This window comes from Cynocephalus volans, chromosome 3 (assembly GCF_027409185.1).
Source record: "Cynocephalus volans isolate mCynVol1 chromosome 3, mCynVol1.pri, whole genome shotgun sequence".
Taxonomy (NCBI): Eukaryota; Metazoa; Chordata; class Mammalia; order Dermoptera; family Cynocephalidae; genus Cynocephalus; species Cynocephalus volans.
The window spans coordinates 97,224,676-97,249,113 of NC_084462.1; the positions used below are offsets into that span (position 1 = coordinate 97,224,676).

Sequence of the window (24,438 nt, forward strand, 5' to 3'; positions counted from 1 at the left end):
TAGCCGGACGTCTACCAGCTCTGTGCACACTGGGCAGGGCTGGGAATGGAGCCGGGTGGCAGCAGTGAAGCCTACCTGCTGGATCTCTCAGTGGTGCCCCGCAGGGTGTGTGTCTCCCGCCGAGCCTCCGCCTCCTCCGCTGAACGTCTCCCCGTTCCATATGCATCTGTTGTTATGTTTTTATAGTTTAAATCAGTTGATTTGTGGGAGAGTGTGATGCCAGGGACCGCCTATTCCTCAGTTCGTGACTTGATGGATCAGCTGACGACTCAGCTGGGGACTTATCATTACGTATTGGACCTTGAAAATGCTTTTTTCTCCATTCCAATCTCGGCTGATAGCCAAGATCAGTTTGCCTTCATGTGGGAAGGAAGAGAGTGGACCTTTCAAGTATTGCCCCAAGGTTATCTGTGTAGCCCAACCACCTGTCATGGTTTGGTGGCTGGGGACCTAGCCAAGTGGACTAGGCCCAGCACAGTTACAATGTTTCACTACATTGATGATGTGTTACTAACCTCTGATTCTCTTGCAGATTTAACTCAGGCAGCTTCGAGCTAAGACATTTGGAACAATGTGGGTGGGCTGTGAACACAGCCAAAGTGCAAGGACCTGGGCTGTCAGTCAAATTCCTGGGAGTGGTCTGGTCTGGTAAGACAAGGGTCATCCCAGAAGCTATTATAGATAAGATACAGGAATACCCTTGACCCACAATGGTAGCTCAGCTACAGACATATTTGAGACTTTTGGGGTATTGGAGAGCTTTTGTACCCCATATAGCCCAAATGGCATGCCCACTATATACATTTACAAAGAAAGGAGCCCTCTTGGATTGGGCTGAGGAAGTAGAACAAGTTTATCAGGCTACAAAAAGGGTAATACAGTAAGTACGAGCTTTACAAGTGGCCGACCCCACTAAGCCATTTGAGTTAGATGTACATATTACCCAGGAGAGGTTAGGATGGGGTTTGTGGTAGAGACAAGACCAATTCCGCACACCTGTAGGATTCTGGTCTCAGCTCTGGAAGAGTGCTGTAGTGCGTTATACCCTAATAGAAAAGTAGTTAGCAGCTGTGTATTCTGCCTTGATAGCCACTGAAGCTATCACAGGAACTGCCAAAGTTCTAGTAAGGACGACATACCCCAGAGTAGGTTGGCTGCGCACATGGGCAACCAGCCCTAAAACAGGTATAGCTCAGACTCCCACTTTGTCTAAATGGGGAGCATATATATAGAACAAAGGAGCACTGTGTCAACAAGTCCTCTGTCCAAAGAGTTGCAAACTGTGCTAGGCCTAGTAGAGGTTGTGGAGGAAACTTTGATACAACTGTTACCCATGGAGGTGGAGGCTACACCTTTCCATGAGGGGCAGGGACCTATCACAGAGCAAGCTTGGTATACAGATGGCTCTAGCATGGAACCTTTAGCATTGTGGACAGCGGTTGCTGTCCAGCCTTTAGCAGATACCGTGTGGTATGAAAATGATACAAGGCAAAGCAGCCAATTGGCTGAATTGAGAGCAGTATGAATGGTGATAAAAGCCTGGGCCATTAACTGTCTGTACTGACAGCTGGGCCGGGTACAAAGGTTTAACTCTTTGGATCTCTACTTGGAAGTATCAATGGTGGATGGTAGGCCACTGTTCCCTGTGAAGACAAGCCATGTGGCAAGATTTATGGGAATTGGGGCATGAGAAAGAAGTAACAGGACAAGTGTCCTTGTCACAGGACACTTCCCCTTAGCCAGTCCGGGAAATGATGAAGCCGATGCCTTGGCTAAGTGTTCTGGCTGCAGGCACTGCACCAGAGTTGCATGATCAACGTATCAGCCTGCTGAGTATAAATTGAACTTCCCATCAGTATGACTGTAGGATTTGCATAGAGGATCACACCAATGGTTACTACTAACCAGTCATATGCAGCTGACAATGAAAAGGTCAGAACTTCAAGCCTTAAGGCATATTGAATGGACAATAGGTTATGTAAATGTAAGGGTCATTTATCCTTGCTAAGGGAACATTGCGGAAGATTCTGGACATGTAGATTGTACTCCGAGGGACCCTGAAGGAGTGGATTGTTGGGAAAATGGAACAATTTGGTCAGGCTCCCCTCACCTCAGAGCTGGTTTAGGGGTGGTTTGGAAAAATCATCTGCAAGGCGGTGCCACTTTGGCTGCTTTTTACTGCCTCAGGTGCCCACCCTGCGTGACCATGTTTTCCAGACCTGTGGCTTCCAAGGACCATGTGGCCCGTTTCCTAGCTCATAGACCTGCATGAAGGGGTCTGGTGACGCAGCCTGGTGTGTGAAGGGTTTGTTACCCAGTCTGGACAATGGGCTTGAGGGGTCTGCGAGTTCCAGACCCAGCCCTAGGTCAACCATCGGCCCAGTTGGTGCAGGATTACTGGCAGGTAAAAGAGCTGCAACAACTAGCATGGTCGCCTAGCTTTACAATTGGCGTCACGAACAGGATTAAGAGCTAGACAATTGGCACTGTGAAGATTCCAGGCCTTAGCCAAAGCCTTGCCAGACACACACACAAAAATTCTGATGATTCTGACAAAGTTATATTAAACTTCAAGTTTTTATTTATTCATGTATTTAGGTTTTTATGAAGCAACTCCTAGATATAAAACCACGTTTAGTGCTAATGAAGGTTGACAGAATTTTCAGATAAGGTCCTTTTCAGACTTCATAATCTTACCATATGTTAAGGAAGAAAAAACCCCTGAAGGCTAAATGCAGTATGAATGATACAGAAGATATGGACCTTGCTTTCAAAGTTTGTCTGAGCAATTTAATATAGGCAAGGACCTCTCAGTGAGATGCCCTGTGTGGTTGATATTCAGGGTAGTGAACTATTTATTTCACCTCTGCTCAATTAAGTGTGACTTTTTTGGATGCTGATCCACAGGTGCATGCTTACCAATGAGGGAGTTAGATAACCCTTTTCCTCCTTTTCTCTGGAAGCTTTCTCCACACACCTATTAAGAAGGAAGTAGAACCTGTGGTTATTAAAGGGTTTCAATGCTGTCACTGTTAGATGGGGCCAGTGATTCCAAGACTCTTGCCAGAGCTTTCCAGGGATGTTATTAGAGTTAATGTGAGAGACCTGAGAGCAAAGGTATCTTGTGAAGCCATGAAAACTTTCTAGTTGATTTATAGGGAAAGAATTTGAGTTGTTGAAGAAAGAAGAGTTATCAGCTTCAGACTCCTTCTTCTTACCTTATGCATCTGTGTGTATTTTGCTGTGTGTTGAGAGACATGAGGGACTAATTTCTGGGGCTTTGTGACTTCCATAAGACAGCCCCAAGGATGGGCACAATTGGCTTATGTCACTGAAATCTTTTTGTTTTGATTGTGCTATACAGTTTGCCTTACCTTTTTGGATACCATTGTTACTAAACTATACATCTTACAAATATTTGTTGGTGATTCATTTAAAATCCTTTGTGTGACCTCATGGGAGCTGACTGGATAGGCTATTGTTGGAGTCTTTTTATATATTCTTATGCACTACAAAAGTGAATACTGATAATATTTTATCTGAATTATTCATTGGGAACAAGTATTCTAAGGAGAAATTGGGAATATATATTTCATAAGATGCTTTTCATTTAAAGTAATTATTTAAAATTCACCATGAATTTTAATAATCTTATCACATAGCTTCTTCCTGTTAATTCAATTCCTGCCTAATTTGAACTTCCTTTATAATTTCAGGGAAACCTCTGGAATCAAATTAATTGTAGCTAAAATAACATGATTTGCTCATGCTAATAGCAATCAGTTTAAACAGAGTTGGGCAGGTAGTAGATAGTTTAATCACACATTACAGCAAATTGACACTTCATTATTGAGAAAGAAGCCCAAATTTTTCGACTGAGAGGTAGAGCAGATTGTATTGAAAACCACCAGGCACAGCCTTCTGGCTACAAGTTGGTTTTTCCCCACCTTCTTGTTGACAGCCACAATTCTTATACCAGTGGCAAAACAAAACAAAACAAAACAAAACAAAACAAAACAAAACACACCCTACTTATCACCTAGCCAGTGCTGACTCTAGGTAGCTGGGAAATTCATCTGTATAGATTAAAGAGAGAAAGATTTTTTAAAAATCAGCATAAGATAGAATTCTTCTTAAGATTTCCTTTGGAAGTGTGAACTTTGAAACCCAGCTGTTTAATGTTGGTGCCCCCACTCCCCTGCCTCATTTCCAGGTTCACAGAGCTCAAGTGTCTTTTTTAGAACTCCCTGGGTCCCATTTGCCTTTTCTACACCATGGAGGTCTTGATTCCTATCTTGTCTTTCCTTCACTCTCCTCCTCACCCTCTCTTATTCTTTTCTTTACAAAAGGGAGGTCTCTTTGCCGGTTTTGGTTGGGCAGCAGATTTAAGGGTTTAGAAAAAAACATGAATTTGACTTTTAGATTTCCAGGATCATTCCATTCCATCAAGATGCTGCAACTTTGGGTAGTAAGTGTGAGAGTAGCCAGGGGTCATATCTTACAGAGTATTATATGATGTTGAGAAGTTTGGATTTGTATTTTTCTTGATGGAAGTAGGGAACCACTGAATGCTTCTGGTGAAACCAATGAAGTTACTTTTGTACCTCTGCTGTTCTTTAATATGGATTTAAATAACCAATCTCACATTTTTGTTCTCTGGCAATATTTATTTATTTGTAAGTAGGTAGGTAAGTAAATAACTCTTTCCAAAAATCAGTGTCACAATGAAACCAATTTGAATCATATTTAAACAAAATAGAGCAATGCCCTCAGGTATTCAAGGATGCTTTTACTTTCTAGAGGTGGTGGTAAAAAATTGAATAGTGTTTTTCCCCATTTTGATTAAAATTCTTAGTTGCTCATTCTGTGAGCCTAAATGCACAAGGATGCTTAGTGGCTACCATTGGGAAGATGGGGCATACTGATTAATGTCTTTAAAGGTTTTGGGGTTTTAAAAAAAATAATAATCAAGTATAGTTATAATAATTATTTTTATTATTTATAACATACTCTTGGCCATATGGAATTAAAAAAAATTTTTTTTTCATAATTATGAAATAGCCCCTCTGCCCAGAAGCAGGTGAGGAGCATGTAGAAAACCAATTCTGTGTGGGTGGCCCATCACAGCCACTGCAACAGCCATGGCTGCCGCAAAAGTGGCTCGGCACCATGGAAGTAGCCACAGCCACTGTGCAGTTGACATGTCAGACATATGACTGCATTGACACAAGAAGGGTCACCAGTGGAAACTGGAAAAAGAAGAAGAAGTCTCTCTCCTCAATGCCCACTCCAGAGTAACAGAAGAAGCAACTGCTCTACCAGATGACCAGACATCAATGTAGAGATCTAGAAATATGAAAATCCAAGAAAATATACAAAAAGAGTACAATAATTCTCAAATACCAGACCCTATAGAGCAGGAAACCCTTGAAATGACTGAAAAAGAATTCCAAGTGACAATCTTAAGGAAACTTGCTGAGGTACAAGAAGACTCAGACAGCGTAATGAAAGGAGAAAAAAAAAAAATCCTGGATATGAAGGAGGAAATTTACAAAGAGATTAATACCTTAAAAAAGAATGTAGCAGAACTCATGGAAATGAGTGACTCAGTGAAATAAAAAACACAGCCGACAGCTTAAGCAGCAGGTTAGAACCAGCAGAAGAAAGAATTTCTGATCCTGAAGATAATCTTTTCAAAATAACCAAGGCAGACAAAAAAAAAAAAAAAAAAAAAAAAAAAGGAAAAATAATTTTTAAAAATGAAGAAAATCTAAGAGAGCTAGCAGACAATATTAAACATACAAACATTTGAATCATGGGTGTTCCAGAAGGGGAAGAGAAAGAAAAAGGCATGGGGGACCTATTTAATGAAATAATAATGGAAAACTTCCCAGGTATAGGGAGGGACATGGACCCTTAGATCCAGAGGCTCAAAAATCCCCAAACAGGTTCAACCCAAAAAGATCCTCTCCAAGACACATTACATAGTCAAACTGGCAAAGCTAAAAGTCAAGGAGAGAATCTTAAAAGAAACAAGAGAAAAGCATCAAGTTACCTATGAGGGAGCCCCGCCCCCATCAGACTAACAGCAGACTTCTCAACAGAAATTCTACATGCCAGAAGAAAATGGGATGATATGTTTGAAATACTAAAAGAAAAAAACTGCCGGGCCGAGCCCGTGGCGCACTCGGTAGAGTGCTGCGCTGGGAGCGCGCGCGCGCGGGTTCGGATCCTATATAGGAATGACCGGTGCACTCACTGGCTGAGTGCCGGTCACGAAAAAACGACAAAAAAAAAAAAATAAATAAAAAATAAAAATAAAATAAAAAATAAAAGAAAAAAACTGCCAGCAAAGAATACTATACCCAGCAAGGCTATCCTTCAGAAATGAGGGAGAGATAGTGTATTTCCCAGACAAACAAAAACTTTGGGAGTTCACCACCACCTGACTAGCCCTGCAAGAAATCTGCAAGGGAGTCCTGCGTCTGGAATCCAAAAAATGATAATCACTACCACAAATACACAAGAAAGAATGAAACCCACTGGTAGAACAAAAATGCAAAAAAGAAAGAGAAAGAAGCTAAATCTTACCACCACAAAAAACCATAATGACAATGAAACAAAAGCAAACAAACTCTCAGTCTCTTTGGAAGATGATAAGGACACAATTCATTTTCATAAAACTAGTAAGTAAAGGAGAAGAGTCAATCATTTTTCCTGTCTTTCCTATATGAATTTTTCCTCAGGGTATAACCATAAATAGCTGAGGAGGGAACATTTCTGACTAGAAAAGCATCCCAGCTAGTAAATAAAAAGGGTATGAAGTAATTAGAATATGGTATTTTGCAAACTCCTCTTGAAATAATGGATCTAGCAAATGATCATCAACAATTGCTAACGTCACAGAGAGATGTTCAGACATAATGGGCCTCCCGCAGGTAAGAACATAAACCTTGGAAGCCAAATCTAACTTCACTGAGACCAAGCCTCAGATCCAGTAACCAGTCATCAGGAAATGCAAGTGATGGCAGAACATGTTAAATGACACTACTGGGATGGAGCCAGCAAATTCAGACCTAGGGAATCTTTAAGGGGTAAAGGGAAAAATTAGATGAAGGGGGAGCCTGTAGATTAAAAGAAACTTAAGAGACAGCTGACATAGCAACCAATGCAATAAACAAATCTTGTTTGGATCCTGATGTAAACAAGTCAATTGTAAGAAAGAAAGAGGGAGGGGAAGAGAATTAGAGAAATTTAAACATGTTTAATGTTTGATTATATTAAGGAATTATTATTGATTTTTTAAATGTGAAAAAAATATGAAATATTTGTGGTGATTTCAAACTGTTTAAGATCATTGTTTTCTTCTTTGATTTTCTTGACCCTTTGTGTTTTTTTAATTCACTTTGATGTTCTATTAATATGTATCATGTTTGTGTGCTGCTGCAAGAATTCTGTGCAGCATTTTTGTTTTGTTTTTGCTTTTAAAAATTTTTTCTTTTTTAATTGACAAATAAAATCATATATTTATGGTGTACAACATCATGTTTTGACATTGTATACATGTATTGAAACATAACTCTGTATCCCACAAATATGTATAATCAGACATTTCAATTAAAAAGAGAAGATAATGTCTTTTATCTGGGGAAAAACCCATGATGTTTTGAAATATGTATACATTGTGGAATGGCTAACTCAAGCTAATTAACACATGCATGATCTCACATACTAATTTGTGGTGAGAACACTTAAAGTCTACTCTTTTAGCAATTTTCAAGTATATACAGCATATTGTTAACTATAGTCACCATGTTGTACAACAGATCCTTGAACTTATTCCTCTAACTGAAGTTTTATACCCTTTGACCAACTTCTCTCCCACCACCTGCCAACCCCCAGTCCCTGGTAACCACCATTCTACTCTCTGCTTCTATGAGTTTGACTTTTTTAGATTCCACATGTAATTGAGATCATGTGGTGTTTGTCTTTCTGTGCCTGGCTTATTTCACTTAATATAAAGTCCTCTGGGTTCATCCATGTTGTTGCAAATGACAGGATTTTCTTCTTTTAAGGCCGAATAGTCTTTTACTGTGTATATATACCACATTTTCTTTATCTATTCATCTGTTGACAGATACTTAGGTTGATTCCATATGGCTAGTGTGGATAATGCTAGAAAGAACATGGGAGTGCAGATATCTCTTTGCCATACTTATTTCACTTCTTTTGTATATATACCCAGTGGTGGAATTGCTGGATCATATGGTAGTTCTATTTCTAATTTTTTGAAGAACCACCAGACTGTTTTCCATAATGGCTGTACTAATTTACATTCTCTGTGGGGCATTTTGAATGTTTTATAGTAGATCTGATGAATTCTAGGATCAGGACTCTATCTGGAGAAGAGATATCCTTGATTGGAAGCCTCTCATGTGCTCTGAATCAAGACTGAACATTCTAGGAAGACACCTTGAAGTGGCTCTTGCCCTCCCTGCTAGAGAGAAAAGCCTTTCTTTAAGTCACTGAATCCAGATGACAGTGAAGAAGAGAGAGAGAAGTTACGTGTCCTACATGCCTGAGGAGAGAGCTCTGAGTTTGCCACAACTGCATGAACTCCATGGTCCCAGGCACTCATCCTGACCCCATGAGACAATCTATGATTCTTCCAGAGGAACACCACCCGAGAGACTGCCATGAGACAAACCTGGGTGATTCTTCCTTGGCAGACTCCAGTGTTCCATTTACAACCTGGAGGCCAGTCAGTCCTATCATGTCAGTCATTCATGATTGCATCCCACCCCCCTCTGTTGAGCTGTCCTCTTCTGTATACACAGCTCCATGTTTCTTTTCCTTTGTCCCAACCTTTCTCTTTTTTCTCTCTTTGTCAGATATTTACTTGGTGCCCTCTGGAACCTTCATGCAACTAATAATAACTGTAACATAAAACACTTAAACAGTACTTATTACTCACAAGAAGCTGTTCTAAATGCTTTGTATATATTACTTGCATTAACTCATTTAATCCTCAGAATGCCTCTAGGATGTAGGCTTTGTTGTTATGTCCACTTTGCAGATGAAAAAGCTGAGGCACAGAGAAGTTAATTTACCGATGATCACACAGCTGGTAAGTGATAAAGCTGGGATTTGAATCTGGAAGTAGAGCTTCAGGATCTGTGCTCTTAGTTATTAAAATATCCTGCCTTTCCCTAGGATAAATATTTCCCTACAAACTTAACATTTCTTAGAATGATCCTTCAATCATATTATCTCTTATTTGCTCAAAAAAGTGCAACAAACTACTAACGTGTGCTTGGCTAGCCACTTGGAACACTTCCACAACCAGGAAATACAGCCAACACAGAAAAACAACCTCCACGAACTATGAACTCATAATTGAACATTAGGAACTACATGAGGAAAATCATAAGAGAGAGTTAGCAGACCCAACAAATGGCAAAATTAACACTTTTAGAAAAACGCAATAGAATAACGTGAAAGAAACTATAAGCATTTTAAAAATGATTACAGATTAAAGAAGGAATGGACGCCATAGTAGAATAACTAGACACTAGGAATAAAGAATAGGGCATTTGAAGTGGCCCCAAGCACATATATTTAAAAGAGGATGGTTTGATTACCTCCAGATGAATTTCAAATTGATAAAAGGGTAAGTAGACTTGAGAAATATCACCTAGTTTTCAGAAGAGAATAAATTGATGGAAAGTATGAATGAGTGGTTACAAGACATAACCAATAGAATAAGATCTAACATAAGTCCAATGAGAGGTCCAGAAGAAGATAATAAAGAAAAAGAGGTCAGGGTGAAATTCAAAGAGTCAATGGATGAAAATTTTCTAGAAATAAGGAAAACATAAATCCTAGAATTGAGGAAACTTGCAAATTTGCAGACATTTTAGTGAGACTGCAGAACTTTTAATGAGCATATGGAGAAACCAACTTTCTCATATCCATTTGTGGAGAGTCATTTGGCAATATACATAAAAATGTGAAAGCCATTTGACTTAGAAATTCTGCTTCTAGGAATTTGTCCTCAGTAAATATTCAGTTCAATTGATGTTGATTTCAGCATTGTATAATAATGCAATATTAGAAGCAGCTTAAAAACCCCATCAATATATAATAGATAAAATTAATTAGGATATAACCATAAAAGGACTATTGCTTTTAAGTAGCTATTAAAATGATAAAAGACATTAAACCATAATCCAAGATCAGAGTACCTGTCTTAGTCTGTTTTCTGTTGCTATAACAGAATTCCTGAGACTGGGTAATTTGTAAACAAAATAAATTCATTTCTTACAGTTCTGGAGGCTGGGAAGTCCAAGGACATGGCTCCAAGCATCTGATCAGCTTCTGGTGAGGGCCTTCTTGCTGTGTCATGACATGGTGGAAAGCATACATGGTAAGAGGGCAAGAGCATGCCAGCCTCAGTCTCTCTTGCTCTCCTTATAAAGCCATCAGTTCCATTATGGGGGCCAATGCTGATGACCTTATCTAATCCTAATTACCTCCCTAAGGCCCCACCTCCAATCAACAAATGAATTTGGTGATTAAATTTCCAATACATGAAATGTGGGGGACACATTCAAACCATAGCAGTGTTCTAGTACACACATACCCCTAGACACATCATATTCAAATTGCTGAAAACCAAAGATAAAGAGAAAATCTTAAAGGTAGTTAGAGAGAAGAGAAAAAAAAAAAAAGGACACATGACACACAGAGGAATGAAGGTAAGAACTAAAGCAGATTTATTATCAGAAACTGCAATTCAGAGGACAATAGAGTGACATCTTTCAAGTGCTAGGAAAAGAAAATCCATCTTAACGCTGAATATTATGCCTGCACAAATGTCTTTAAAAAATGAAGGAAAAAGGCATTTTCAGACAAACAAAAACTGAGAGAATTACTTACTAGCAGAACTCCACTACAAGAAACATTAAGAGAAGTTCTTCAGGAGGAAGGAATATGATTCTAGACAAAAACTTAAGATCTACACAAAGAAATGAAGATTTCCAAAAATGGTTAAAATGAAGATAAATATGAAACACTTCTTTCTTATTTTTAATTACTCTAAAAGCTAATTGACTGCTGAAAGAGGAAATTGTAGCAATGTAATTTTACATAAAAGTAAAATATCACAATGAAAGTGCAAAGGTTAGGAGAGAGGAATTAAGAATATACTGTTTTAGGATTCTTATACTACATGTGAAGGAGTATAACAGTATTTGAAAGTAGACTGTAATTAAAGTGTATATGGTAGACATAGGGCAATCACTAAAATAAGAGAATTAAAGTAAAAGAATTTTACTCAAGTAAAAGAATTAAAAATAATAAACTGATAGTGAAGATAAAATGGAATTATAAAAAACGTTCAGGGCAGGACATGATGAGGGGGGAGCTAGGAGCGTGGCCCCTGCTGGTGGAGGGTGCTGGCTGCCAGACCATACTGAGCTGAGCTTGTGACAGGCTCACCTCAGTGCTGTGGGGGACACTCGTGCTGCTGTCCTTGGTCTCCCTTAGGTGCCTGCACGCATCAAGGTCACAGCCCTCAGCAGACCTGAGGGAGAGGATGGAGGAACTGCCCTGCAACTTTGACCTGGTGCTGCTGGAGATCCTAGTGTGCCCCCTCTCCAAAAAGTGGCTCAGATATAAAGCATTGACAAATGAATTGATTAACAAAGAGTTGGGAATAACCTATCCAATCATTGAAAGGATCCCTAATATGATACCACAGGCAGCTAAGATGACACAGCAGGGTACGAAGCAAGAAGAAATGGAGCAGCACCAGATCATAATCTTAAAAAACCCACAACAACAACTAAATTTTCTTAATACCATGTACCTTTTAAAACAGTGGTGGGTAATAAGTGAAGGAGAAGAATGTTTCTGTATCTTTCTACCTTGACTGTTCTCATTCCACTGGCCTCTTTAACAGGACTATTCTACTTAGCCTCTGTGGAAGAAAACTTCCCACAGGGCTGCACTAGCACAAGCAGTCTTTGCTTTTATAGTCTGCTCTTGCCAATTACTATCCCAGTGTATGTGTTCTTCCACCTTAGGACTTGGATGGGTATTAAACTCTTTAGGCATAATTAATGCAACCAGAGCCAAGATCGTATGTGTATTACTGATATGTCTTGGGCATCTATCTCTGAAAGTTCAACTAGGTGGAAATAGTGGAGACCCATTTAGTTTGCAGGAAAGATGCTTTGCCTTGCATATGTCAGGCTTAGGACTATGGGAGGCTTACGCTGCAGAAGCTTCTTTTATTGTACTCTTGTTCTGCCCTTGTTTTTGAAGGTTCTAACTTATAACTGCCATATCAGAAGAAACATTTTGACAAAGTATCTTGGAGATTAATGCCCCGAATCTACATCTGATGACTATTCTTATCCCATTTATCTAAGTCATTTAAAATTTTATTTGTTTGTTTAGCTTCAAAGCTCTTTGGTGAAGTCACATGTTAGGGGTGATTGAAATAATTCCAAAGAAGCTGTGTTGGAATAGTTGTAGATAAATTCATTTGAACTAGTGTGATATAAAACCATATAATAAAATGGAAATTTCATGTACTTATAAAAATTCTGAGTTTGTAAAATTACCTTTCATTTTCTTTGGCATCAAATGCTTACATTAATAATAAAATAAGATGTTGACACTTCCCCATTAAAAAAAAATTCAGTTAATCCAAAATCAAGAAGTTGAAAAAAAAAAACAAAACAAAGAAGAGATGGGACTAATAGAATACAACTAGCAAGGTGGCATATTTTAATCCAACCATATCAATAATTATGTTAGATGTAAATGTTCTGAATATAACAATTAAAGGATAGAGATTAGATTGTCATATTAGTTTAAAAAAAGCAAGAACCAACTGTATGCCGTTTTAATATAAAGACATAGATAGGCCAAAAGTCATTCTTATTGTTATCGGGCAGATTAATTAAAAGGATTTTCTAATATCCCATTTACCTAACTCTTTTAATTCTTTTAACCCAAGAAACTGTGTTCTTGGTTACCTCTTTGACTGCTAACTGTAGCAAAGAAGACATTTAAAAATGTATTCTATACAAAGTTCTTTGTTTCTTCTATCATAGGATTAGTATTACTTAACTTGGTTAGACTTTTCTCTTGTATCGCGGTGTATGCTGAGTGTAAAAGTTCCCTTGTAGTATTTCTAACCTCTTGTTGGTTCACTTTGGTCTCCCTCATGGCACACTGTGTCTTCTCAGGCTTTTCCTAGTGATTTAAAATTGCCTCCAGTTTGCATTTGCTTTTTTCAAGTTTCAGTTTTTAGAATGTTCTGGGTGGTATGTTATCTTTCTATAAAAGCATTTACATGGACGTTTTATACTGTCTTAAGTCTCTGGGGAAGCTGGTAGTTTTTAAAGGGTAATGTATTTGTTTTCCTTGGAGGATTCTCAAAGGCACACTATTTCCCAGTGCTCTTTTGGAATGTCTTTTTCATTTTGGTTATTAGTTTTAACAAACAGCAGGGTTGTTGCTCTCAAAGATGGAAAGCCTAAAACCAGTTAGAAAGGACAGCTACAGACAAAATTTAGTTGAAAAAAAAATTCAGTGGTTCCTTGTTATCACTCAAGCACTACCTGTGAGTTGTAGTTAATTCACATGTCTCTGTCTTCCACATCAGTTATATTTGACTATCAAGTATACTATGGGAAGAGAAATCTCTATTTGCATTTTGGATTAGGAGGAATGACAGAGTTACAGCATTCCCAGGGAGAGTAGACTTGAACCAATGCCATCATTCTCTAACGCTCATTCCCCTTTCAATTTTGTATGCTGTGGTTATGTCCTAATTAGATTGCTGTATCCACAGCTCTGGGCCTGAATTTTGTTATGGAATTCAGCATTGGAAAGTACAACAAAATATATAGGGAAGAAAAATGGATACAGGCTTGGATCATTTCTAAGGGGGATGAAGTGATTTAGAACATGATCTCTAAACTGAAAAGTATATAGAGGTTGAATACCTTGTTACTTAAATATATACTGAGCTATCCTCAGTATGCCTTGTAAAGTCAAGGAGAATCTGAAGTGCTAGTGAGAGTAAATGATAAAGTATATAGTTATTTCGCCATGTTGCTGTGTATATATTTATATGTATGTATGTGTATACTTGTGTGCTTACCCACATACACACACACTTTTTAAAAATGTGTGGCCAATCAGATGTTAGGCGTGGATGCTTCTCTCCTAATATTTTCGTCCAATTTGGGTTCTTAGAGCCAAATGAGTAAGTTTTAAATGAGGAGAGAGCTATGGTTTAGAGAATGGAAAGGACAAAGGCTTCTTTAGCTTCAGGTTCTTAATAGCAAAAGGGATAAGACATTATATGCTGCCTAGTCTTATAAACAGATGGAGACAAAATGTTATTACAGCAGTCTTAGGTTTTTAATAATAATTCATTGAAAACAATTCTCTCCTTCTTGAGTGTAGACATACTAATGAAATGTTTATTTAATTTTCAATATGGCTCCTAAGATGATATATCTGGTGGTTTATTCAGTGGAGTATGCATAAAGCAAATGTACTTCACAGGGCCTGGTTTTTGAAAGCCTTGCAGTTTCAAATATTGACCTTGCAAAGGACAGGAAATTTTCCCCAGGCTATAATCTCTGTTGTAAGATAAGGAATTGTAACACAGCAAGGTTGCTGGCTCAAAGACAGACAGGTAACTGATTGATATGTAAAGATACTGCGAGATTGCTGTAAGAAGAGAATGTTTGCTAAAATCAAGCTTTTGTTAGTGGATCAACTTAATTGCATTATAGAATGTCACCTTGCTTGTCTTACTGAATGTTACCAGCTTCTATTGTTAAACTTGTTAAACTATACTTAGCAAAACCCCCACCTATGTTCTCTTCCTGTAACTTCCTGGTCTGGGAAGAGAACCCCAGTTCGTGGTTAATTTCCCAAATGGAAGGAATGCCTCTATCTTGAGGGTTCCAGGAGATTAATCCCTTTTCGGACTTCTCACTGCTTAGAAGAGATGGGCTTTGAGTAATCTTTGGCAGCTCCGTCACTGAGGGGAGAAGAGGTGACAAATCCGTGGGAGGCAAAGCAACATTATCCTACAGCCAAAATACTTTGACCTCAAGTTATTATTAAAATATACATATATACTGCTAAAGTATAATTAAAAAAACAATTAAAAAGCATGCCTGACATAATGGGGAGAGAGAGGGATGGATGGGAAAGTAGAGTATAAGAGTGATGATGCAAATTAGTTTCAGTTAAGTTTCAAAAGAATCTACTATGTGGTTGAGAGACTTCTGGCCCACAGCTAGCCCCTTCCCCTGCAATGTATTTTCCTGTTTGTTCTGATACTCAAGATGTTCTATTCAGCATAACCTACCAAACTACGAAGATTAACAGTGATGAGAGAAAAAGAAAATCCTGAGGGTCTTGATTTATAATACGGAAGGATTGTGCTTAGGAAAAGTTTCTAAGTGGACTGGAGACACCTTTGATTTTAACAACTGAAGATACTGTAACAGGTACAATCTCTGCATGGCAGATTTCTTCAAGTGGGCTATTTTATTATTAGTTACCATATTTTAAGACCTGTCTGTAAAACTTAAGTGAAGAAAAATGCTTCAGCCAGACCCTAATCTGTGCTTCAGTGGGAAAAGGCCAGGGGAAAAAAAAACACCAAAAAACCGAAATTAATGGAGCTTCAAATGCATCATTATTGTTCAGCTTACCACCTCGGTGACAGGAAAGCTGGAGGGACCCAAGGTGGTATCAGTATAAATAGTTATTACATTGATTAAATGTGCGTATATAGATACACACTGCTGGTTTTATCCCAACAAGTCAACATACTAAAAAGTTCGGTAGAGTATAGAGTATTTCCTGGAAGCAGCTGGCCTGCATACCTATGCACAGTGGCTGTTTTTCTCCCTTGTCTGGTAGATAATGGGTAGCTGTGGAATATTGTGTTTGAAGAGAGACTCTTGACACTGGGATATGTCCACATCTGAGGTGCTGAGGCACCTCCTTGTGGTGACCTTGGCTACAGCTCTGAACCCTTCCCTGCAGGGGAAAAGAAGTATGAGAATAGGTAGGCAGGCACCAGATTAAGTAGGTCCTTGAGGACCGTGGCAAACATTACTGCCCTTGCCTTGCATCACTCTTCTTAGAGTGCGGCTCAGCTGTCAGCTCAGCTCATTAGAAGGCATTCTCTGAGCATGTGCCCAGGAGGCAGCAGTGTCTATGGGTCACGACTGATTGACAAAATGGACCTAGCTCTCTTGTCTGGCAAAAGTCTACCAATAAAGTACGTTGCCCTGTATACCTGAAGACTGGGGCCCTGTGAGGCTCTGTGGGCAGTGCTGTGGACTTTGTGTCTAGAAGTGGTGTTTCTGAAACTTTAGTCTGGGGGCCAACTGTACTGGGGTGCTTGTTCCAAATGTACGTTCCCAGTTCCATACCTATTAACTGATTCAATATGTCTGGTATAGTCACTCTGATATATATTGAGGTTTGGGAACTCTTGACTTAGAATATCCTTACATGATATACATACTGCCAATGGGGTTCTCTTACTACAGGGATATTGATTACCATTTGTCTACTTATTTTACAAATTAATTTATTCAACAAATTTTATCAAATGTCTATACTGTGCCAGATACTGAGCTAGTCATGGAGTTATAAAAATGAACAAGATTGATGTGGTTTTTGTTCTCATGAAATGGAGAGAAAACAAGTAAACAAATTACTAATTACGATAAGAACTATGAAGGACACAACAGTATACTATAATAGAGTATAATATTTTAAATACTCACGCACAGTGAGTATTTAAAATAAAAAGATGATAAGAGAAGACCTTTGGAACATGCTAAGAAGTATAAAAACACTTGTGCAAAGGCACTGAGGCAGGATTAACTTGATCTGTTTCAAAAACAGAAAAAAAGCCAGAGTAGCTGGCCAGCAAGCCAGGGGAAGAGAAGTATGAGAATAGGTAGGCAGGCACCAGATGATGTAGGTCTTTGAGGACCATGGCAAGGCATGATAGATTGAGAGGGGTAGGAAATCAGAAGTTTAATTGGAAATATGAGTCTGGAGCTGAGAAGAGAGGCCTGCTTTGGATGTGAATTTGGGAGTCATCAGCATTTTGATGAAAAGCCACCAGAATGGGGGGTTTAACCTAGGGAGAGGCCATAGAGGGAGAATAGAGGAGGGCCTAGTAAAAGGATACTTAGAGCAGCCAGGGGTTGGTGGAGCTGTGAGGGTAGGAAGAAAACCAGGAGACCATAGGCCTGTGGAAGCCACAAGAGGAGAATGCTCAGGCAGACAGTTGTTTGCATCATTGCTGTGGAGAAGTCTAGAACAGTGCTGTCCACTACTGTAGCCACTAGCTGCATGTGACGATGAGCACTTGAAATGTGACTAGTGCAAACTAAGTATTTAAATTAAATCCTTTGAAATCAGTTGTCAAATGTAGTTTTAAAAATCTTTTTTAACCTGTATTTTCTTTTTTTTTTTTCTTTTTTTTAACTTTCATTTTTGTTTTTAATTCATTAATTGATTAATTTTTTTTTTTTTTTTTTTGCATATCTGGCCAGGAAACTTCATGGTGTTATGGTCAACTTGCCGCACAACTGTGTTCAAATCTGTCACCAACAGATTCATTAAAAACCTGGCCTGCTCGGGAATTTGTGCCAGTCTGGTCTGCGTGCCCTTCGACATCATCCTCAGCACCAGTCCTCACTGCTGCTGGTGGATCTACACCATGTTCTTCTGCAAGGTCGTCAAATTTTTGCACAAAGTCTTCTGCTCTGTGACTATCCTCAGCTTCCCTGCCATTGCTTTGGACAGGTAAGATCAGGTAGCCAGGGGCTCAGTAATCAATGTTCCATATATTGCTTTTTAGCCTGCTTGTTGTTATTGTGGTCAACAGAAAGAGAATGAATGTCCAAAACAGGCACTTCATGAAGGACAGGGTGCTTTAATAGCAGTCCTGGAACAGAACCATTGAGAGAAGACATCATGAGGATGCTGGGCAGAGCTACTAGATCATGGTGTCTCTTCAGCTTGATTGGAATTGGTGGTATTTGCCTTGCAGTTTGCAGTAGATTGCTCATCTGATTGATAACTCTGCAATTAGGGCTCTTTGATGCAGGATGAAAACATTTCTGGTTTAGTTGGACCTGGCCAGATAACATCAGAATTCCTTTGGAGGATTTATTTCCAAGGCTTCATATTGTGGTGGTGGTTGTTTTCTCTTCCCACCATCTTTAAAAGGATGGATGTTCATCTGGAAGTAGATCTTATATCTTAGTCTCTGCCATCATACATAATTTGATCAAATGTATCAAAGTTAAGTGTACAGGTCTCAGTAATCAACAGCTTTCTGCCTTTTCTCTTTGCTGTTAGCACTTCATGAATATAGTTAAGATGGTACATTTTACAGAACAAATTAAATAAGCAAACAAAAATTGAGAAGTATTTTTGTGTCCGTGAGTACTTTTGATGTCAAGATTTACAGAGAGAAAAAGTTGCTGAAGGGAAAGTGCTGGCTATTCTGACTTTATACTCTATGTTAAAATTTCACTACATTTTTACATGCATTTGAAATTTTAAAACTCTTTGTCCATTCAAAACATACTTGATACCTTAATGAACTATGAGGGGATTGACTGCAAAACCAATCTGTGGAATCATTACAGCCTCCTAGGCCTGGAACACTGATTTCATCAGCTGCCTGAAGTGGTCTGCATGAAGGGACAGAGTCACACAAAGCCCCCAGCATACTGGGAGAAGTTGTTGCCTTTGTCTTTAAGAGAATGGACTCTGGAGCCAGAAGTCTGGCTTTGAGTCCTGTCTCCACTGCTTTCTAGTTGGGTGGCTTTGGGCAAAGTTGCTTAACCTTTCTGAGCCTCAGGTTCCTCAGTGGTGAGGAAAATTAAATGAATTGCTTACAACCTGTGCTTGGATAGGCCACACTAATATTTGCCTCCCTTTCTCTTGGCTTCCCTTCTGATTGACACATGCTTCTTTAGATGTATTGTCTGCAATCATTTTACATTTATATATGATATCTTGCTGGGAGCCACTCCAGCTCTTTAGAAGGGACTAGAATTTCACCATTCACAGGGACAGACAGGGAAGGTGACAAAGTCAAGTAACATGGGGCCAGAGTGGAGTTGCAGTGCATGAAGAGTGTGCCCACATTCCCTTTCACAGGGGTCAGCCACTCAGCAGATGCAGCTAATAGTTGCTTTATGGGTATCTAGACTCCAGTGGGCAGAACTTTCTATTTTTTTTAGAAGAAGAAAAAAAAATCCAGAATTCTATCATTTTTAAATGTTGGCAATTAATTTTCATCCAAAAAGAATATTATGTGGGCCATCCAAACCTGTTCAGCAAGCCATGAGATGCCAATTTGCTATGCCTGGTTTATGGTGACTTTGCTTGTCTCTTGCATTGCTCAACAAGAGATCTTTGAATATCTGGAATGTGCAGTTACACAGGACTGGACTATAACAGTGAAAAGTCAGAGTCCTTTCCTCAAGTTTACATCCCAGCAGGTGCTCTAATGCATTTTGGTTTGAACCATTAAGGCAGTTTTGAGATATAGTTTATATATTATAAAATTCACCCATTGAACGGGTACAAATCAATGAATTTTAGTATATTTATAGAGTTGTACAGCCATCACCACAATCTAATTTTAGAATATTTCCATCAAACACAAAGAAACCTCATGCCCATTTACAATTACTCTCTATTTCCATCCCAGGACCTGGGCAACTGCTAATCTACTTTATCTGTATATGTTTACTCTTTTTTTGGACATTTTATGTAAGTATAATCATATAATATGTATTCTTTTGTGTCTAGCTGCTTTCACTTAGCATGTTTTCAATGTTCATTCATGTTTTAGCATGTATCAGTATTTAATTCATTTTTATGGCCAAATAGTATTCTAGTAGGGGTATACCACATTTTGTTTCTCCAATTACTAGTTGATGGACATTTGAGTTGTTTGTACTCCTTGGTTATTATGAATAATACTGCTATGGATCCTGAAAGTAAGTTTCTTAAGAATAGGGTTCAACAAGAGTGGGAGCACATTATTCTGAAGAGCTTGCTGTTATACCTGAAGCAATGCAGTAATCCCTGTGTGTTATTTCTGGGCCCTTGGTCTTAGACAAAGAAATATGCAAACAGTGAGAAATTCTTATTTTCTTTCCAGCAGAAAAACTATTGTATGTTATCAACACTTTTTACAAAGGTAAACAAGTTCTTATAGTAGAAAAACAAGACTGGTAAATTCCTGTTTTATTATTCAGAGAAAGACATTATGTGCAGACATCAGTACGGTGCACATGAAGAAGGGAAGATAATCCTTTCTCTCACTTCTTTTGCAGCTATGTGTTTCATGGCACCAAGTCAGCAAGTTAATTGGGAGGCCACCTGTACTTCCTGTAGCATCTTCTAGAGATGTACACATTAAGAAATTATTTATAATGAACCTGTACGCTTGTGTTGCAGTCTATTTCCCAATACATAACAGGATTGGAAATTAATGAAAGCCTGGGTCTGTTACATGCAGTGAGCAAATGGTAATCAGAGCCGGTGGGTTCCTAGGCATGTATGTATGTGTGGGGATGAGGTCATCACATATTTATACAGTTGCGATTAGGAAAGTTTATCAAAATTCAGAGAAAAAAAATTGAGAGCATGCATTACTTATGCACTTCTTTCTCTTTTTTCCCCCTCTCAGAAAGAGATCTAGAACACATTGCACTGTGTTGCATCCTTCCCCAATCATCCATGGCCACTGTTGTGTTTGCTTCACATCTCCCTCAGCCGGGAACATTCTCCCCCAGCTTTTCCCCCTGCTAGACTCCACCACAGTGCCACCTTCTCTTTGATATTTTCTCAGATAGCTTTAGGTGCCCCCTGTCCTGTACCTCCCTGTGCCTGCCTCCAGGAGAGCCCCCCGTCATCTCCTTGTATAACTGTTCACGTGCATGTCTTTCTTCCCATTCAGTTTGGAGGCATTCCTATGTGTCTTTTCATCTTCGTAACCCAGTGCCTGGCACAGGACCTGGCACATAGGTGGCGCTCAGAAATGTGTGTTACAGGAAGGCATGCATGCTTACCTGGCTCCATGAATGAATGAATGACACTAATAAAAGTAGTAAGGTTAACTTCAGCATTAGCTTACTCCTAAGACATGGGCCGAAACTCACCTTATCTCTGGTGGCTAGTGGCAGCCCTTTCATGAAAGATACAGTTTTAGAGTCTGAAGAATTACTCAGTTCCCTCAGATCATTGGTGATGTTGAAACAAAGTGCTTTTGCAATTGTGTTTAGTTGGTAAAAAAAAATAAATTAAAGCTGGGAAGGAAAAAAAGGCCTTAGCTGATTTTAAGGAAAATCTAAGTATGCAGGCATTTTAGACCTATTAATTGCTCTTAGTGTTACTGAAAGATTATCATGGGAGCATTGGCTATTGAGCAGGCATAGCTTTTATCATCTGAATTTATTTTGTGGAAGGCCTTTTTAGAGTCCATCCTTCATACTGGGCTCTTCTGTCCTGCACATCTTTAAATGCTAATGATATCCAGTGCATGACTGTAGCAATAGTCTGATTTGGATATGTACGTAGACACATTTCTTTCTCTTAGTGGCTTTGAAAACTACCCTAAAGCATCTCTAGCCCATGTAAAATTTTTACAAGTTATGCTTCACCCTTGAATTGAAAAGGAGATGTTTTTACAGCAGATAAAGACATCCTTTATATTGAGAGCACTCTTTGGGATTTATTCCCAGTGGCAGTAAATATCAAGCTACCTATGAGTTGAAATTATTTTCTTTTTTTCCCGATAGAGAAAGAGACTTGAGAATCTCATGAAGACAGGGCTTTTCTCTGCTCCCTTGGAAAGTTTTTTTTTTTTTTTTTTCCCCATCTAGTGATGCCTCTCATTGTATGGCAAAGTCCTTAAAGCTTAAGATCTGTCTTCCTGGATTCCCCCAGTGTTTCCCTGTGTCTCAGGCTGTATAAAAGAAGTTGACCCTTTTTTCCCTCTTGCCTACTAATTTAGACTTCCCTAATTTAAAGAGTGTCCTCTGTGAAATTAATTTTATTTGTGTATCTTGCAGGTACTACTCAGTCCTCTATCCACTGGAGAGAAAAATATCTGATGCCAAGTCCCGTGAACTGGTGATGTACATCTGGGCCCATGCAGTGCTGGCCAGTGTCCCTGTGTTTGCAGTGACCAATGTGACTGACATCTATGCCATGTCCACCTGCACGGAAGTCTGGAGCAACTCCTTGGGCCACCTGGTGTACGTTCTTGTCTATAACATCACCACAGTCATCGTGCCTGTGGCTGTGGTGTTCTTCTTCTTGATACTGATCCGACGGGCCCTGAGTGCCAGCCAGAAGAAGAAGGTTGTTATAGCAGCACTCCGGACCCCACAGAACACCATCTCTATCCCCTATGCCTCCCAGCGGGAGGCCGAGCTGCATGCTACCCTGCTCTCCATGGTGATGGTCTTCATCTTGTGTAGCGTGCCCTATGCCACCCTGGTTGTCTACCAGACTGTGCTCAATGTCCCTGACACTTCTGTCTTCTTGCTGCTCACTGCCATTTGGCTTCCCAAAGTCTCTCTGCTGGCGAACCCTGTCCTCTTTCTTACTGTGAACAAATCTGTCCGCAAGTGCTTGATAGGGACCGTGGTGCAGCTGCATCACCGGTACAGTCGCCGTAATGTGGTTAGTATAGGGAGTGGGATGGCTGACACCAGCCTGGAACCCAGCATGCGCTCTGGCAGCCAGCTCCTAGAGATGTTCCACATTGGGCAGCAGCAGATCTTTAAGCCCACAGAGGATGAGGAAGAGAGTGAAGCCAAGTACATTGGCTCAGTTGACTTCCAGGCCAAGGAGATACTTCCCACCTGCCTGGAGGGAGAGCAGGGGCCACAGTTTGTGCCCCCTGCACCACCCCTGGGCACAGTGGACTCTATATCCCAGGTGGCACCAGCAGCCCCTGTGGAACCTGAGACATTCCCTGACAAATATTCCCTGCAATTTGGCTTTGGGCCTTTCGAGTTGCCTCCTCAGTGGCTCTCGGAGACCCGTAACAGCAAGAAGAGGCTGCTTCCCCCGTTGGGTAACACCCCAGAAGAGCTAATCCAGACAAAGATGCCCAGGGTAGGCAGGGTGGAGCGGAAGATGAGCAGAAACAATAAAGTGAGCATTTTTCCAAAGGTGGATTCCTAGCAAGGATCATAAATTCCTGGAAGCAACAGGGAGCTTCTACATTCTAACCCTCCCTTCACTCTGGCTGTATGATTTGTCTGATCTCATTGCAACCCACTATAGATCGATTCCTCCTGTATGGGCCAAATGTTTTTGAATGAAAGGGAAATCTATATAAAATCAAATATCTTCTTTATTGAGGGATGATATATATTTATCACAGTGATCCATGTGCTTAGTAAAGTCCACACTCCTCTCTGTGGGATGAGAGCTGGGCAGTTTGGCACAGCTCTTGGGTGAGGAGGGTGCTCCATGTACATTTTCTGGAGAGCTCTCATTTCCCTGTGCTCAGCAGAGAACAAATGGAGAGAAAAGTGTACACCAGCTCAAGAGAGCAGAGATAGTCTAAGGATATATGGAGATTCCAGGATAATTATGGAGCTGTGTGGCCACTATGAAAATGCCTATTTGATTAACTTAAATATGACAAATAGGAAAACCTTTTATATTGAGAAAGTAGGGACTTCGCATCTGACATCATTTCCCTAGAAGCCACAATCATATGACTCACTTTTTTTCCCGATACGTTTCGTCCGTTCTCACTGTAATATATGTAAGGGATGACTGTTCCACCCCTTTTTGACAGATATGGCAATAGATGTGCCCAGAGGGAAAGAGAGGTATTTTGTCTTTGGTTATCCTGACATTCTCTTGGCATCACCAAGGACTCAGAAAGATATACCTGTACCCTCCAGACATGGTCAGTGTTGGTTGGAAAACACTGCAAGCTCTTCACTGTGTCTTGCCCCCTAAATTGTGTTTTCTCAGCAAATGGGAGAGAAGCTTAGAGGTGGAGAAGAAAGACTGAGAAATGCCCACGACACTGTAGTCTTTTCTCTTCCATGTGATCTCACATGAAAGGTGCTATGTAACAATCAGCATGAGTACAGTATATTGAAAAAAAAAATCATCTTATGCAAACTTTTGGAATTAAAAAGTAATTTAAAAAATGCAAAGTTAGTGTAAGCTGCATCCTTTGGGAACATCAAGCTAAAGATACTTGATTAGGAAAGGTGATTCTGCCCAAAAGACTGGCAAAAGTCTGACAAAGATGACTCCATTCTACTGAAGACTCAAGAACCCTGGCGTGGCCAGTCTCATTTT

General features: G+C 39.7%; 2 protein-coding genes across 2 annotated transcripts in view; both read left to right on the plus strand.

The window, feature by feature from the left end:
- GPR176 (G protein-coupled receptor 176) overlaps positions 1–23,295 on the plus strand; it is a 135,399-nt gene extending 112,104 nt beyond the window's left edge. The window contains exons 2-3 of the mRNA XM_063091701.1: positions 17,625–17,877; positions 22,173–23,295. Coding sequence (XP_062947771.1) covers positions 17,625–17,877; positions 22,173–23,295 — 1,376 coding nt within the window. The remainder of the gene's footprint in view (positions 1–17,624; positions 17,878–22,172) is intronic.
- On the plus strand, positions 11,908–12,123 carry LOC134373706 (phosphatidylinositol N-acetylglucosaminyltransferase subunit Y-like). The gene has a single exon (XM_063091702.1). It carries the CDS (start codon positions 11,908–11,910, stop codon positions 12,121–12,123), a length of 216 nt encoding a protein of 71 aa, XP_062947772.1.
- Positions 23,296–24,438: the final 1,143 nt, after the last annotated feature.

Coding starts and splice junctions, on each gene's coding strand:
- LOC134373706 (XM_063091702.1), top strand. CDS start 11,908: ATGTTTCTGTATCTTTCTACCTTGACTGTTCTCATTCCACTGGCCTCT.